This window comes from Chionomys nivalis, chromosome 19, assembly GCF_950005125.1.
Source record: "Chionomys nivalis chromosome 19, mChiNiv1.1, whole genome shotgun sequence".
Lineage (NCBI taxonomy): Eukaryota > Metazoa > Chordata > Mammalia > Rodentia > Cricetidae > Chionomys > Chionomys nivalis.
Genome location: NC_080104.1, coordinates 47,999,166 through 48,015,608, shown reverse-complemented (window position 1 = coordinate 48,015,608; position 16,443 = coordinate 47,999,166). Strand labels below are relative to the sequence as shown.

General features: G+C 42.1%; 1 protein-coding gene across 3 annotated transcripts in view; it reads left to right on the top strand.

Moving 5' to 3' along the window:
* The first annotated feature begins 608 nt into the window (after window positions 1-608).
* Cabcoco1 (ciliary associated calcium binding coiled-coil 1) overlaps window positions 609-16,443 on the top strand; it is a 97,119-nt gene continuing 81,284 nt past the window's right edge. For 2 of the 3 annotated variants that reach the window (XM_057751439.1, XM_057751438.1), the window contains exons 1-2: window positions 646-745; window positions 9,561-9,667. In XM_057751439.1, coding sequence (XP_057607422.1) covers window positions 704-745; window positions 9,561-9,667 — 149 coding nt within the window. In that variant the 5' untranslated portion in view covers window positions 646-703. Of the gene's footprint in view, window positions 746-9,560; window positions 9,668-16,443 lie in introns of all 3 variants that reach the window. The other variant, XM_057751440.1, reaches the window with a different exon arrangement.

The following is a 16,443-nucleotide window of genomic DNA, read 5'->3' as shown; positions in this document are numbered from 1 at the left end:
TAAGTACTTGGAGGTGGAGGTAAGAGGACGAGGAATTCAAGGTCATCTTCAGCCTGGGTTTCTAAAGACCCTTTCAAAACAAACAAGGTGTGTTTTTGTGTGTGTGTGTATCCCTTGTTATTATATATATATGTATGTATATATACATATATATGTATGTATTAAGTTATATGTAATGTGTGTTGTTTCTGTGGTTTTTTTTTTTTTTTTTTTTTTTTTTTTGCTATGGAAATTTCAAACATGGGCAAGAGGAGACAGTGCTTTAACACCATCTCTACGGCAATCCCAATTCCATCCACCTCCCTCGATATTTTGGAGTAAGTTGCAGACTGCCATCTCCATCACTAGCTAAATATGCATCTCTAAAATTCAGGTCAGCTTTTCCTTCTAAAGACCACAATGCCATGGTAAGACTTTTAAAGGTTACAATTTTGTTTAAGACTATCAATAGCCAAAGTCCCAGTCTTTTATCATTTCCCAGATACAGTTAGCCTTCTGCATCAACACTCTGAATTGCTTCTTAGTAAATTTCTGTTTTCACTGTAATTCGAGCAGCAGGTGGCCTCATCCGGCCCCATGGGTGGGCGGGGCCTGGGCTCCGGTTCCGTCAGCGACACTGGGTCCCACCCCGGTTGCCTAGGCGACGAGGGCTGCTTTCTCTAGCGGTAACGTGGCTGGATCGTCGGGAGCGACCCCAGGGGCGATGACCCCAGTGACTCCAGCAGGCAGCACAGCTGACTCTGAGGTATGCAGCCCCTTCCTGTCCCGGACTGGGTCCTCGACTAATGCCAAGGTCACTCGTTGTCAACGCCACAGTCACCAGGAAGGCAGTCACCTGCTAGTTGCCTGTCGGTCAGGGGGCCCCCGCTCTGAAACACATTACACACCCTGGGGGCTTACACTGGAAAGTTCCATGCTCGCACAGCCTCACAACCATGCAAATAGTCAACTAAAACCAAAAGCAAAAAAAAAAAAAAAAAAAAAAAAAAAAAAAAAAACGTAATCTCTGATCTTAAAGGGGACCAGTCCCTTTCTGTAAGTGCCACTGATTTCGTGAAAGGTTGCTGTTGTGATCTGAGTGGCTCGGTTTTCTCTGTTGTCACCAGGCCTTTTTGCCAGGAGACAGGACCAAAAGACCCTGAACTGAGCATCTATTTCCGTTCCGGGCTCCCTGGTTCATCATGAACTTGTCCTTGGTGTGCCAGGGACCCCTTGTGTAAGGTCTGTCCCGTTAAAGCCCCCTCCTAGCACCAAGTCTCAATAGGGGTGGGGGAGGCATTAAGTCATTTTGCCCATAGGCTTAATGTCTTGAAGGTCTATTTTTATTGTATTTTCACTGACTTGTGAGTGGGTGACCGGTTGGGTGAGTAAAAGCCTGATTGCCTTTCGTTGTTCAGTGTGGAGGTCAGAGGACCATTCGGTGGTGTCCATGTGGGTCCCCGTGATGAAGCTCAGGTCTTCAGCCTTGGCAGCCAGTGCCACCGTGCTGTGCTGAGATTTTTAACCACAAGCGAATCAGCTAAGCCATGTGTGAATTTTTTTTAACGTTTAAATCTCCTCACTGAGTCTATCAAATACTGTTTCTAGGATGTTATTTTTCCTTCCTTTTTTAACAACTCCGAGGACTGAATAATGAAGTGTTAATTAACATGGCTTTGTTCAGCCTCCGTATTAGTCTAAACAACACCCTTTGTGCGGAAGATAAGTGCTCGGTGCAGTCTCCGCAGTCAGGAAGCGCAAAACCAGTAATTTCACGCCTTCCTCTCTGACAAGCAAGCCAGTCCCTCCTCCAGGTTCCCCAATGCTGTAGGCAGACCTCTAAGCCTCCAGGCTCTCCTATGAGCCTTTCTAAATAAAATTATTATACATTAAATGCACATTTTGACATGATAAACAGGGTTCTAAGCCCATCCCTCCCTTGTGATCGCCAATGTAAGTTAATTTTACAATTTTATAATTTTAAAACCAGCATAGGAAACTTTCCCATTAAATTCTGTGTCATTTGAACATACACAAGAACTTCGAAGACAGTATAGACTCCTTGTACACAGATTACATACCAGTGGGTATAACGTCCTCTCTCTAAAAAAAAATAGCTAGTAATTTCAGGTTTAATGAATTGGTATTTAAAAAATGTGTGTATGTGTGTACATATATATATATACATATATATATATATATTTCAATAGCTCAATCATTTTATTATTAACTGAAGATATCCAGTTGTAACATGGGTTCACTTAGCAGTACTCCTTGGCTAACAGTTAACATATGGAGTGGTGGACTCTCCATATTTCAACCCTATAAAACAGTTATAGGACCTGCCATCTGGGCTGTCTAGGGACTTTGAGGTTAGAAAGAAAACACAGCAAAAGACACCTTTGTACTCCATACCGAAGGCTGCTAAGGAAAAGACCCTTGGATCAGATTGCTTATAGAGCTGACCCCTCACGGTTATCCACGTTAGGCTTTCTTTCCTGGTAAATTCTGAATCTAAACTGAATCAGGCAGAAGACCATCTAGTCATCCGAGGCATGCAAGAATGAAATGTTTATTTTGGGGGGGACAAGTCAATCAGACATAAAACGTAAGCATTCAAACGCCCGTGGTTCCCCATGTGTTGGCGATGGACAGCATCTAGAATAAAAACAGGTGCCCTAGTCACACAGGAGGTGCTCAGGCAATGACAGCAGCACATTAACGCCACAGTAGCCTGCCATGCGCCAGATGAGGTGGTCTCCGAGACTCCAGTCTATGCTGAGCAGCGGGCATGGGGCACAGAACCAGGGAAGCAGACGTTGTGAGGCTTCCATGAGCTCTGCTTGCCAGCTTTCCAACTATGAAGTCCAGTTTCCCTCCATGATATGGTACAAATGACCTCCTTTTGAAATACAAGACTAGACTTTCAGCCTTTGCCTGTCTGGCTGTATAAGGACAAAAGGATACAAATAACAAAACTCAAAAGGAAAGGTTCTCTATGTCTAGACCTGTGTGGAAATAGTCTATAAATACATACCTGATTCAAATTCTACAGCCTCCTGGCCAGCTGGTTCATAAATTGACTTGCTTAGTCACTTCGAAAAGGTTAATTAATTAGTATTCTTCAAAGTAATGTGGTTTAGCTCACATCAGAGAGCTAAAGGGAATGAACATGCTTCTGTTCCAATCACCTTTGCTGAATGTGATTTTTTTATATATATTTATTTGTTTGTTTGTTTGACTTGTCAAGGCAGGGTATCTCTGTGTAGTAATCCTGGCTGTCCTGTAGCTGTCTTTGTAGACCAGGCTGGCCTCGAACTCACAGAGATCCATTACCTCCCGAGTGCTGGGATTAAAGGCGTACACCATCGAGCCTGGCTCTGAATATGATTCTTTTTTTTAACAATTATTTTTTAAATATTTATTTATTATGTATACAATGTCTGCAGGCCAGAAGAGGGCACCAGACGTCATTACAGATGGTTGTGAGCCACCATGTGGTTGCTAGGAATTGAACTCAGGACCTTTGGAAGAGCAGGCAATGCTCTTAACCACTGAGCCATCTCTCCAGCCCCCATGAATATGATTCTTAATGTGTCCTAAACGGGCTGTGAACCCGCTGCCTCTGGGAATCCACTAAGATGCCAACATTACCTTATAAGGGAAGACGCTGATGTTCATCGCAGAGACCATCAACATGTCCGTCTATGCTAGGTGGTCCTCTAAAGTGTTAGAAAATACACCCTGTTGGTAACGATAAAATTCGGGCTCAATTTTAAGAGCTAATCTCTAAATTTCTGCATTCTCAGTATCATCCAGAAGTTAATACATGAGACAGGGTGTCTTACTAGGAAGTGGCTCTCATCAGTTCCCCAAGACCAAACCTCCCTACTGTTGGGACCCTTTAATACAGTTCCTCATGTTGTGCTGACCCCCACAACCATGAAATTATTTTCGTTGCTACTTCATAACTGCAATTTTGCTACTGTTGTGAATCTTGATGTAAATACTTTTGGAGTTAGAAGTCTTTCAAGGGGGTCGAGACCCCCAGGCTGAGAATCGCTGTTCTAGGCTCTCTGGCTGTGGAGCTCCAGGGATCTGCCTATCTCAATCGCTGGGGTTGTTAAAGTATACCTCCTGGCTGGCTTTTCATGTGAGTTTTGGGGATCTAAACTCAGGGTGTGGTCACTGTGTGGCAGGTACTTTACCCATCTCCCCAGCCCTTAGGCTGCCCACAATGTTATATCTTTTTCATATTCTGCCTTTACATCTCTTTTGCAATGGTTTTTTTCACCGCCTTAACTTCTCCCAGCTGTCTGTATCCTCCCCTAAGAACGCAAAAGTTACCCTTGTAAAGTCTAGGGAAAACCCCACTGGGGTTCAGAATTGTCTTTGCATTACATTCATTGTGTGAGAGGAATTGCATTTCTTGAATTTAAAGGAGCTTCTAATAAATTTCTTTTATCGTTTGTCATCCTTCAAGTTCTGACAAAGTTTTAGGATTTGGTTATAATTCTTATGCCTTTATTACATTCAGAGCAAAGTATAATTTAATCAAGTTTTGGGGCATTTCCATTTCTAATTAGTTTCTCAAGAAGAGAAAAGAAACTGGCTTTGTGTATTTATGCTATGTATAGCCATTTTACCCAGTTTCTGAGCTGGATGTTAGTACAATGTCAGCCTTCTTAAGGACACTATGATGTAATCTTCCAATAAAGGCCTCTTTGTTCCTTTGTGTCTACTGCTTAAGCCGCCTATTTCGTTTCCTTATCTTCTAACCGTAGTAGAGGAGAAAGACTCCCATGTTGACTTGCAGTAAGGTTGCTAGTTGGGGCCCCATCTCCAGTTCTTGGTTCTGTAGCATTGAGTACTATCCCACCGTTTGGCATGATGGTGGCTGTTGGTTTTGGAGACAGTCTGTCTAGCTCAGGTTTTTTTTTTTTTTTTTTTTTTTCTGTTTATATTTCCATTTATATTGCTGCTGAGTTTAGGAAGGTACCTGCTGGGTCTTTACATAACAGGCACAGAATGTGTGTTGAATTCGACAAAAACTCATGGCCCCTCTTGTAGTGATGGTTCTGTCCGGGTGATGGGCCGTTATCCTTAAATCACAGTAGGACTCACGGTCGAGAGATCTATTTTGAACTCTGACCACAGCCCAAGTTCATTAGCGATTTGGGTTTCTATATTCTCTTATTCTCCTTGTGCTTCTTTGGGTTCTATGCACATTCTAGATGGGCAGCTTTTTACAAAACCGAACTCTGTCTTTTCCTTTCTTTTTTTTTTTTTTGTGGGGGGGGATGTTGATATTTCGAGACAAGGGTTTCTCTGTGTAACCCTGGCTGTCCTGGGACTCACTCTGTAGTCCAGTCCAGCTTTTAACTCACAGAGCTCCACCTGCCTCTGCCTCGAGAGTGCTGGGAAAAAGACATGTGCCACCAGTGTCCAAACCAAACCAAACCAAACCTGAATTCTTAATAGCCTAAAGTTATTAACCTAGATTTTGATTAAATTTAGAATTTCAAGGATAATACCACATGGGCAAATTGACTTTGCAAAAGGTAGAACCCAGTTTGGATCCTGTTTGGTCAAATCAATTTTCTCCCTTCTCCTGCTAAGTTTTAACAATTTATATTTCCTAGGAAAGCTTCCATTTCCTGGTATTTTCTGACTTTCCGCCCCTGCTGCGGCAGACTTTCGCTTCCTTTATCCTCTAATCGTACTTAACAGAGAGCTGCCTTTCTGGTCATATTTTTAAGTAGCTAACTATTTTACTTCTTTTTTTATTCCCTTAATTACATTTTTTTCTTTTAAAAATAATTGGTTTCTTGAAACCTGTAGAAAGATTACGATGAGGGAGGCAAGGCCCTGTCCAGCTTAGCATCTAAGATGTGCTAGTACCTTGTCGATCCAGACAGGTGATGGTTCAAAGGAATGCACTTGATAAAATCAAAGTGGGTGCAAGAAATAATGGAATGGATCAAATTTTAAAATAAAGACAGCATCAATATCCCTGATTTCTCTTTTGCCTCTGACTCCAATACAGTTCAGTACAGCACTATTCCTAAATTTATTTATTTTTAGGTTTGAGAAGGGAAAAACTCTTTCAAAACATGGCATTTGTGGACAAGCTCATGTTTCTTCTGACAGGGAAAACCCTCTTTCCTAATCAGGCAAATCTGTTGTATTTCCTTTAACGAAGCTTCTTAGAGGCTCTCCTACATGAAGCACTAACAGCCACGGGTCCAGACATGTTCCTAAAAGTCCCATATTCTAGGAAGAAAGCGTGTCTACAAGTGTGGAGTGTTCCGATGACATTAGAGGAAGAGAAATCAGACAAAAGGTTATCTGGTAAATAACAGGATGCTTAAAATGTTGTTTTGGAATAGATGCTAAAATCCAGCAGGAGGTAGGACACAGTGAGCTAACAGGGCAGCTGTGTAGCCACAGAGGTGCCATGCAGGAGACATGGTGGCACAAAAAGCCCCGAGACAGGTGGGCCGTTTTAGCCTGTTATGAATTGCCGTTATATCTGTACACCTTAGAGATCAGAATGTACGCACTGAAAGATCAAATGCTTTTAGTCACTTAATACACTTTCAAGTGCAAGGCAGCATAGAAATTAAAAAAGGAAGAAAGAAAGAAGGGGGAAGGAGGCTTCATTTAAGGTAGGTGCAGAAATATTCGTTTTTCAAAATGCTGCTATTCCTATCACTAATACCAATAAAAGAGGCAAGCTCTTTTATGCTGAAGAACGATTCTCTCAAATCCCCAAATATTACTGGAAACAGTGGGGCTGATGGCGAGCATCGCTGCTAGAACTCCGACTGTCAAAGTCCTGATGATATTAGATTCCCTTTCACAGAGTCCCGTGTCATCTGATTCTTCTCTGTTCAGAATTTTTCTTGTCAAGTAAATTGATCTGTATGTCAGTATGGGTCACGTTCCATGTACTTCTTTCTCACTCCGACTCATCGTGTGGTCCTGTGAGTACCCAAACACAGAAAGAAAAAATGATCTTTTAAAGTCTGAATCCAAACTTGAGATCAAACGAGTTTTCTTGAGTTGTAAAATTAATCAGCAGTCCAACCACGCCTTATGTGCGGCTCCTCTAAGCTCCCAGTTCTTCAACACACTCCGAGCAGCCCCGCCGTCATGGGATGAAGATGAAACTCAGCCATCCCTTAGCAACACATGTTGACTCAGCAGAGTTTGCAAAATTCCAAACAGAAAGGAAGACAGGCACGTGTCTGAGGCACTCAGAACCTAAAAGAATTGTCAATAGAGGAACAAGTGCTATTTAGTGCTAATAAAGGAGTGCGTAGCCAAAACACATTTAAGCAAACAGAACACCGTGTCTCTGACTAAAATGCTGTCTTCCACACAAACCCATCCATTTAATTGGGTTTAGAAGTATCTGAGAGGCCAGCATGTGCAAAGTATATATACTAGATGCTAAAAATGTCACATCTAATCAATCCTATGACCTAGTTGAGTTTGATTTACTCATCCTGTATTAGCCATGTAGCATCAGCCAGTCTAATATGAAGCTATAAACACTGAACCAACAGCGATTGTGTTAGCTTTGAATTTTTCCCTTAGGAAGCAATGGGACTAGTGTTGTAGATGAGTGAGCAAGGCGCTTGTGAAGCAGACAGAAATGCCTGGACTTGAGCTCCAGCAGCAACCAGCCATTGGTGGTGCACATTTGGAATCCCAGCATCAGGAAGTAGAGGCAAGAAGATCAGACATCCTCTGCTGTAGAGTGGGCTCCGGGCTGTCTTGAGAGAGGCAGGGAAAGGACATGAGAGGTAGCCAGGTTATTAGCTACAGTCCTTATCGGATCCTCTCATGGGAATAGGTCAATCCCTGGTTGGTGAATTGAAATGCCTTCACCTGTGCCTATCCCCACCAGCACCCCCATCCCCCCACCCAAGCTTGGTCCCTGTGCAGCTGGCTCTCATCTCCACTTCCGTCTTGATGCTCAACCCTTCCTACTGTAAACTGGGATAGTCTCGTCCATTAGCCCACATCTTTAAACGTGACCTCCCCGACTCTGACGTTTCTAACTAATGCGTAAATATTTGCACCCAGCTCTGCTACTGCGCTGCCAACTCTACCATTGAAAGAGGGCGTGTATCGCTGTGAAAGGAGCTGAGCCACCTGTTTCCGAGCTCCCAACCATCCATCAAAACTGTGTTCTAAGAATCTGTTTTCTTTAAACCCGTCCTCCGCATCCTTTCATTTCCCGTTTTCCTCCTCTGTCACAGGTTGTAACTGTATCCTGCCATTTAGCTGCTCAGAAATGTCACGCTACCCATCACCTGTACTGGTGACAGAAAACTCCCTAGCTCACCATTCCTCCACTGGCCAGGGTCTAATAGCGCTGATTCCACACACAGTTGTCCTACTTTGTCAGTCTTCAGCAGGTATTCGTCGACTTCTTAGACTGCGGACCTCACATAACACTCTGCAGTGCACACAGTCGACCAGACTCCATCTTATTCCTGGAGCCTGTCCTGGACACCGCTGGGAATTGCTCACTCGGGGCTCTGGCAATTCTGAAAGGCGCATTCCTTGTCAGGTCCATTCACATCCCTGTCCTTGTCTTTGCTCAGAGACTGAATGCCCCCACTTCTTACAGCTCATGTGGTATGTTTTTTCTCCTTTGAAATATTCCTTTCTGTTGTTTGAGAATTTCATAGTGTATACAGTGTGCTCCGTTCAACACCACCCCTACCTTTGTCCCCACCATGTCCGTCTCATGTTTTAGTCACCTTCACTACACAAGCACCTCATCTTGCTGCTTTCTAAAGGAAAATTCCAAAGCTAACACAATCACTGTTGGTTCAGTTTTTATAACTTAATATTAAATTCTTACACTGATGTTGTGCTATGTAGGCAGAAGTTTCTGTCCTGCCCAGTTCCTCCGCCATTCAGTCTCAAAGAAACACACAGAGGTTTATATTAATTATAAACTGTTTGGCCTTTTAGCTCAGGCTTATTATTAACTAGTTTTCACAACCCATAATTCTTGTCTCTGTTTAGCAACATATCTTGGTACCTTTTCCCAGTAAGGCATTCTCATCTTGCTTCCTCTGCATCTGGCTTGTGACTGACTCTCTGCCTTTCCTCTTCTCAGAATTCTCTTAGTCCGGTAGCCCCACCTATACTTCCTGCCTGGCTACTGGCCAATCAGTGTTTTATTAAACTAATACAAGTGACAAATCTTTACAGTGTATAAGAAGATCATTTCACAGCAGCACTATTGACATAGGATGAGTAAATTAAGGACTTGGTATTGAGCTCCTGGAGGTGACCAAATCTCTTCTTGCCTTTACCCTCTCTTGAGCCTGCAATTCAAAGGAATATTTGTAGATAATCAGTGTCTGCTGAATTGCAGAGCAGCTCTTGGTTCTGCACATGCCCCAGCATAGACTGCCTAACTGTGTGACTTCTCAGTGGAGAGCCACCATCACGTGACAACAGAAAAGTAAAACTGAGAATTTTATGTCATTGGGGGTTAGTATGCAAAATATACGAATCAGGTAACTTATTCTGTTCTGTTTTGCTTTTAATAGAAAAACACTGAATTCCAGGAGAATGAAAAGATTCTGTCTCAAGATTTTCTCTCAATTGACCAGATCACTGACCTGCTGAGAGAGGCAGACATAGATGGAATTCAAGAGTAAGGACTCCAGAATTTTAGTCATGTTTAATCAGTTCTAGGCCTTCATTGCATCTGTTAATGTTGACCAAGAGCCACCTGTGCCCTCTTCTGTGTTTCTTCTCTTCCATTCATGAAGCTGTCAAAATGTCCAATAATCCAAGAGACATGCTTTTGTAACATTAATTATGTTAATATAATATAGCAAATATGTTAATAGCATCAATAGTTAGTTAGGGTCTTCTCTTAGTTTGGGTTGTTATTGCTGTGTTTAAGCACCATGAAGAAGCAGTATGGTGGTAGCACACACCTTTAATTTCAGCACTCGGAGGCAGAGGCAGTTGTATCTCTGTGAGTTCGAGGCCAGCCTGGTTTATAGAGCAAGTTCCAGGACAGTCAGAGCTACACAGAGAAACCCTGTCTCAAATAAACAAACAAAACAAAACAAAACAAAAAAAGAAGAAGAAAAGAAGGAAAAGGGTACCATGACAACATGATGAAAACGTAAAACTTGGGAAGAAAGGGGTTTATTTGGTTTACACTTCTACATCACTGTTCATTAACGGAAGTTAGGACAGGAACTCACACAGAGCAGGAACCTACAGGCAGGAACTGATGCAGAGGCCATGGAGAAGTACTGTGTCCTGGCTTGCTCACCATGACTTGCTTAGCCTGCCTTCTTATAGAACCCAGAACCACCAACCCAGGGGTGGCTCCACACACCATGGGCTGGGCCCTCCCCCATCAATAATTTTAAGACTATTCCCTATAGACTTGCCTGCAGCCCAGTCTTATGGAAGCATTTTCTTAACTGAGGTTCCCTCCTCTCTGATGACTGTAGCTTGTGTCAAGTTGACATAAAACTATCCAGCAGTTATGATATTGTAAGTTCTGCATGCTAGTCATTTGCCAGTGATATTTATGGAAAAAATGATTCTAAGCTCTAGACTCTTATGGCATATGTTGTTTTAAATGTAGGTAGAAGTGAATTTGCCATAATAATTCTAACATCCTGCTATGAGGGTTAGTGTATTGCGAGGACCCATACCTTGAAATCTGGTCTTTGCAAACCAGTACTCAGGACACAGGCAAGGTGGCACAGGCCATAGTGAACATATAGACAGTGACTCCTTCAGTGGTGACAACAGACAGATCTTACAAATGCTATGGCACCGAAGTGGTTTGCTCCTAAGAAGGAGCTATGGCGGATGTCCTGGATAGGAGAGGAGTCCGAGAAGGCTCATCAGGAGCAGGCAGACAGCACGGACAGTTTTTTCCCAAGATGCACTTCACTTCCAGTACTTTCACAGGGAAGTGACAGCAGCAACTGGGCCTGTTTAGTGTCTGCGGTTCCCTGAGAGTCAGTCAGAGAATTAAAAATTCCCACTCATTTTAAATGATTTCTCACAACACTTTTTACCATTTCTACATAAATAAATAGTGGGAATTCCTATCCACAGCATAGGGATTGATGAAAAAAAAAAGAAAAAAGAAAAATAAAATAAAAAATCTGAATCACAGATGGATTGTGATGCCCGAATTTGAGGCCTGTCCTACATAGTTAAATGAACTCCAGAAAGTTCTCCAGTCTCGGTACTTGTGCTACAGTGTGCGGACACCTTCACACACAACCATGCACACACAGGGTAAGCAAACAAATCCAAACAATTTTAATAACTGATTTAAAATAATCGCCCATGGTATTAATAAGATTCATAGTGATTCTGTGTAAAAGGTTTTTCCCACTTGTGGGTCACTATATGAAAATGATCTTTGCCATGCATAGCAATGCTCAGTACTAAGTGAGAGCAATACAAAGCAACGGATAGGTATTTCATCCAGCTTCCAGTTTACTTGCAATAACTAGTAAGTAAAATGTCAACATTAAAAATACTAAACTATTAATTATTAATTAATTGTCATTAATTATTAATGGTAATTAATATTAAATAAAGTGTTAGTTTCTAGAATGGTGCATTTTTGCAGCCTAAGTTGTACTGTGGGTATGTGCCCTACCTTATCGATCACAATTTCTTTTCAATTATTGGCTGTCCTTCATTGTTAAATATCCAAATTCAGAAAAGACTTATAAGCTCCAGGAAGACGTCTGTGGAACAAAGCACGGGACACAGCCAGTGCCACAAGAGTCAGAGAAGGACTGGGAGAAGCAACATAGCCAGGGCCAAAAGCATAGGCTGGCTGCAAGTTCACAGCCAGCCTAGCTTTCAAAGTACATCTGGAACAACCAGGGTCACCTGGCTAGATACAAAGACACAAACAAAACCAAAGGAACACAGCACAAAACTTAGCAGCGTGGGTAATACGTGAAGCAGCTGTGGGTAATACGTGAAGCAGCTGTGTCTAAAACAGGTCTCCAGTGATGTGGATGATCACGTGAAGGGATCAGATGCTGAGTTTTAGTACAATGTTATCCTAGGAGCCGTTTTCTTGAAACTTTCCTGTGTTTTAAAATATAACTTCTCTAACAATAATCTACATATATTTGCAGTCATTTTCAATTTAAAACAGCATTATTGTAAGTGATGGTTATATATTTTTCAAAAAGACAGCAGTATAATTTAATTATCCTCTCCTGAGTGACCAAGATAGTCCCATATCATGCAGTTTGAAGAGCTATAAACCTACTTAAATAAATTACAACGGATTATCGTATTTCCCTACATTTCACAATTATGAACTTTTTCTCTGTATCAACGGGCAACCCAAGAAACACGAGGGATTATTTAAAATACATTTTGAAATAGACTTCACATGCCTGGTGTTCTTTTCATGACTTTCTAATGTATGCTATCGATAATAATTTATTTATATATGACTCGGCAGTACTTACAAATCTACTCCAAAGTTTCATTTCAAGAAGACAAGAGAGGTCTCACTAGAGCAGAAATGGCTCAGTGGTTAAGAGCAAAGGCTGCTTTTGCAGAGGACCTGGGTTTGATTCCCACCACCCCCATGGCAGATAACAACCATCCAGGGAATCAGATGCTGTCTTCCAGCCTCCTCAGGTACCAGGCACACAAATGGTACCCAGACATACATATGAGCAGAACACCCATACAAATAAAATAAAATTTTAAAAGAATGCAATCTTTAAAAGTGGTAGAGGCTAGTTAAAAATAACTTTATAAACACAGAAGTAGCACAGAGCCTTGGTTTTGCTGGATTGGATTTTTGGAAACCGAGTCTGACTCTTGTCACCCAGGCTGGCCTCAAATGAAGGGAATTCTCCTGCCTCAGCATCTCAAGTGCTACGAGTTGTGCACCACCACACCAGGTCTCTCAAGATACCTTCTAATAACCTTCTGTAGCCAGACCTCTCTGAGTGGCTCAGCTGGTCTGCAGAGTTAGTTTCTCCACGCCAATGCACTTCAGAAGGAGAATGCATTCCAAGTTCTAGAGCTTGAAGGAATTATGATATAGTTTTGCTGACACTGTTGATGAGGCAAAACCTCACCTCTGGCCGCGTCACAATGTCCTGAGATGCCCCTGAGTTGCTTTTCTTTGTGTGCATTAGCCCATTCTACAGTTGTAGTGCTCTCCTCTCTCTCTCTCTCTCTCTCTCTCTCTCTCTCTCTCTCTCTCTCTCTCTCCTCTCCTCTCCTCTCCTCTCCTCTCGTCTCCTCTCTCCTCTCTCTCCCCTCTCTCCCCTCTCTCCCCTCTCTCTCTCCTCTCTCTCTCTCTCTCTCCTCTCTGACCTCTCTGACCTCTCTGACCTCTCTGACCTCTCTCCTTTCTCTCCAAACTGGTCAGTAGAAGACTCAGACAATGTTACAGCTGGCAGTGTCTTACACTAAATAACTCCTTTGGAGTGGAATGATGGGGAAAGAATAGAAACCATGAAGTCAATACTCAGCCCCAAGGGTCAAGTCAAGGGAGGGAGTTCACCGACAGTAGGGAAAGGGAGAAAGAGGGAGGTGTCAGCCAAAGCTGAGGTGGGGGAATTCAGGGAGTGGTCACCAAAATGTGCTTGAAAAAGTTGTTGTGTTCATTCAAACAAAATAGTGAAAAAATAAAAATAAGAAACAAAGACCATGTACAGGTATTCAGGTCAAATATTTACCCAGAGTGTAGGCGGCAGATGAAGAGAAAGTTTAAAGAAAACTCAACAGAACTGAGAGAAATGTTAACCAAAAGCTCATGATTAAAGGCTGAATCAATTCCGCAAACCAGGAGATTAAAGAGCTGGTAAGATATGTACATAAAGAAACCCTTGGAGCTAAAAGAAGACGCTATGCATAAAGAACTAAGTTAATGTGAAATCTGCTTTGCCGAAAATGAAGTCAGTGACAACAGAAGATAAACGTAAGGAAACTCGGAGCGGAGTGTGTGTAATAACATGGTGGGTGGGAGGGGATCAGGCTACACACCTCACATCACCAACCAGAAGAGAATGAAACTTCATGGAACACAGGCTTGGCCTTTCCTGTTTCAGTGGAACGAAACTTCAAGCATTTCTTTATGTCTCTAGAGTAAGGTGACCCAGGGACAACGAGCAGCCAGGCCTCTCATAGTTCCCTGTCAGGAAAGGACAGCCACTCTCTGAGGACCAGGCAAGTCATCCCAACCTGGTTCGTAGAAAGAATGTGATTTCAGGATCACAATCTAACAGGAATTGTTTAGGACATTTTTAATACAAAGAACTCAAAAAACTCAGTGTCCTGTGGTTTATTTGAAAAATTGACCTATCACCTCAGGAAAGATTAATCAATTCATTGATGCATTTAACAGAACAATAAGAAGAAAACTGTCGAAGGGAATTGTGATCTAGAAAACAAAAATAATAAAATAAATTTAAAAATCCCTGGCAGTGAGAACAAGATTCATTTGAAATTAAAATAAAGGCAAACAGGATAATTATAAACTAGAACAACTATTCTAGAACATTCTGGTAAAAATAAGAATGTGTGTGAGGGGGGAATAACCCAATTTCTACCTTTCACAAAAATAAAACTGAATTTCAGAATGCTTTCTAAAACTGTACCCCAAATACAAAGGGTCAGTAGTTCTCGTGACACCAACTCTTAGAAAATCATTTGTAAAAACACATAATAGGGGTTGGGAGATAGTTCAGTGGGCGAAGTGCTTACTTACTGCGCAGGCGTGATGACTGGAATTCGGAGCCCCAGCAACCTTGTTAAAGATGGGTAGTCATGGCGGCTGCCTATAATCCCGACACTGGGAGGCAGACAGTGGATCCCAGGGCAAGCTGGCAAGTTGCCCTCTGGCCTCTACACACATGCACACAAACACATTAAAAAACTTTTAAGTGGAGGCAGATACATAAATACTCTATGTACACACACACATAGATACACATAATGTCACTATCAAACTCAATATTATGAAACCAACCTGCCCCTAAGTCTCCTGTTAAGTGATATTTTAGATAAAGATTACAAGATGGCTGCCAATAGCAATCATAGCTACTTATTTATGACTCTGTTTGATTTTTGCACAATGGAAGAAAAGCTAACTTGTCCTTGTGAGTTAACAAGGTAATACGACACCTACAGAAAAGCTCTTCCCTTAGGCCAGTTTTATAGGTTTAACAATATCCTGTGCCATGGTGGGAAGGGGAGAGGCGATGAAGGGGTTGCTTAAAAGCCATCAGACCTCACGTAGGGTTTGTGGTTTCTCCTGATAGCACTGCATTTCAGATGGGCATTGATTTGTTACACACATGTCAAAAGACATTTTAGCATCTAAACTTGTTTTAATTATCACTCGTTTGAATCCGGCGAAGGACAGGCTCTGCTTTTGAAGACGGTGAAGTGAATTTGCCACAATACCATCTGCCAAGTCATCCCGAGAAATCACATATTAGCAACAAGAAAAACCAATTAAGCCTTTGTCAAGAAAAGAGAATGCAGAAGACCCAAGCCACGAGCTTTGAAGGTGATCCCCACAACTGGATGTGCAGGAGCCAGTCTGAGGGAGATACACACAGTTGTGGGCTTTAGGATGAAGGAAAAATAGAGGACACCTCCTGGAGAAAACTCTAGATGCTACGAATCCCCATTTGAAGTGTAGGACCTTGGTGGGCAGGAATGGGGTACACATACCTGTATTACAGACCATTTATGTCACAGTAAAATGAGTCTATATCTTTTCTTATTTCACTAATACAAACAGACATAAATGTTAGAAGAATTGACAGAAAGTAACTACACACAGGAAATGCCTATGAGTTGGCTATCAGGACAGAGGAAGTACCAACGAGTTTGTATCATGGCACAGGAAGTGTCTACGAGTGTCGATATAATCACTCAGGGAGAGTCTACTAGTTTGTACATAGGCAGGTCTCACATCCAGCTCATTTCCTGCAAGCAGCTATCCCCTGTTCAAAGATAACACATGAGGACTATGCCTGCAGAGACAGTGACAGAGAGAAGACCAGGACAGGAGCAGGACAAAGACACTGTCAGAAAGATGCGAACAGAGAATACAAGCTAATGCTGTATTTTTTTTTCAAACTTATGGAGCAAAAGCAACAACCACACAGAACAGACTTACAGCAGCTGGGGGAAGAGATGACGGGCAAGCAAAGGCGAGAAACAGCCGAAGAAAAAATGTAGAGAAAGAAAGACTTTAAGAGGAGCTCAGGGAAGAAATAACTGTTTAACCCATCCTGAGAGAGAAGAAGGAAGAAGAAATAGACTTAGGGGAAAAAAGGATGTTTGAAAAAAAATTAAATGTACCTGACAGAAAGCCAATGAAACGAGCACAGGCTGTTTCCTTGCAGAGAGAGAAGGATATTTAACAACCTCTTTTGAGAA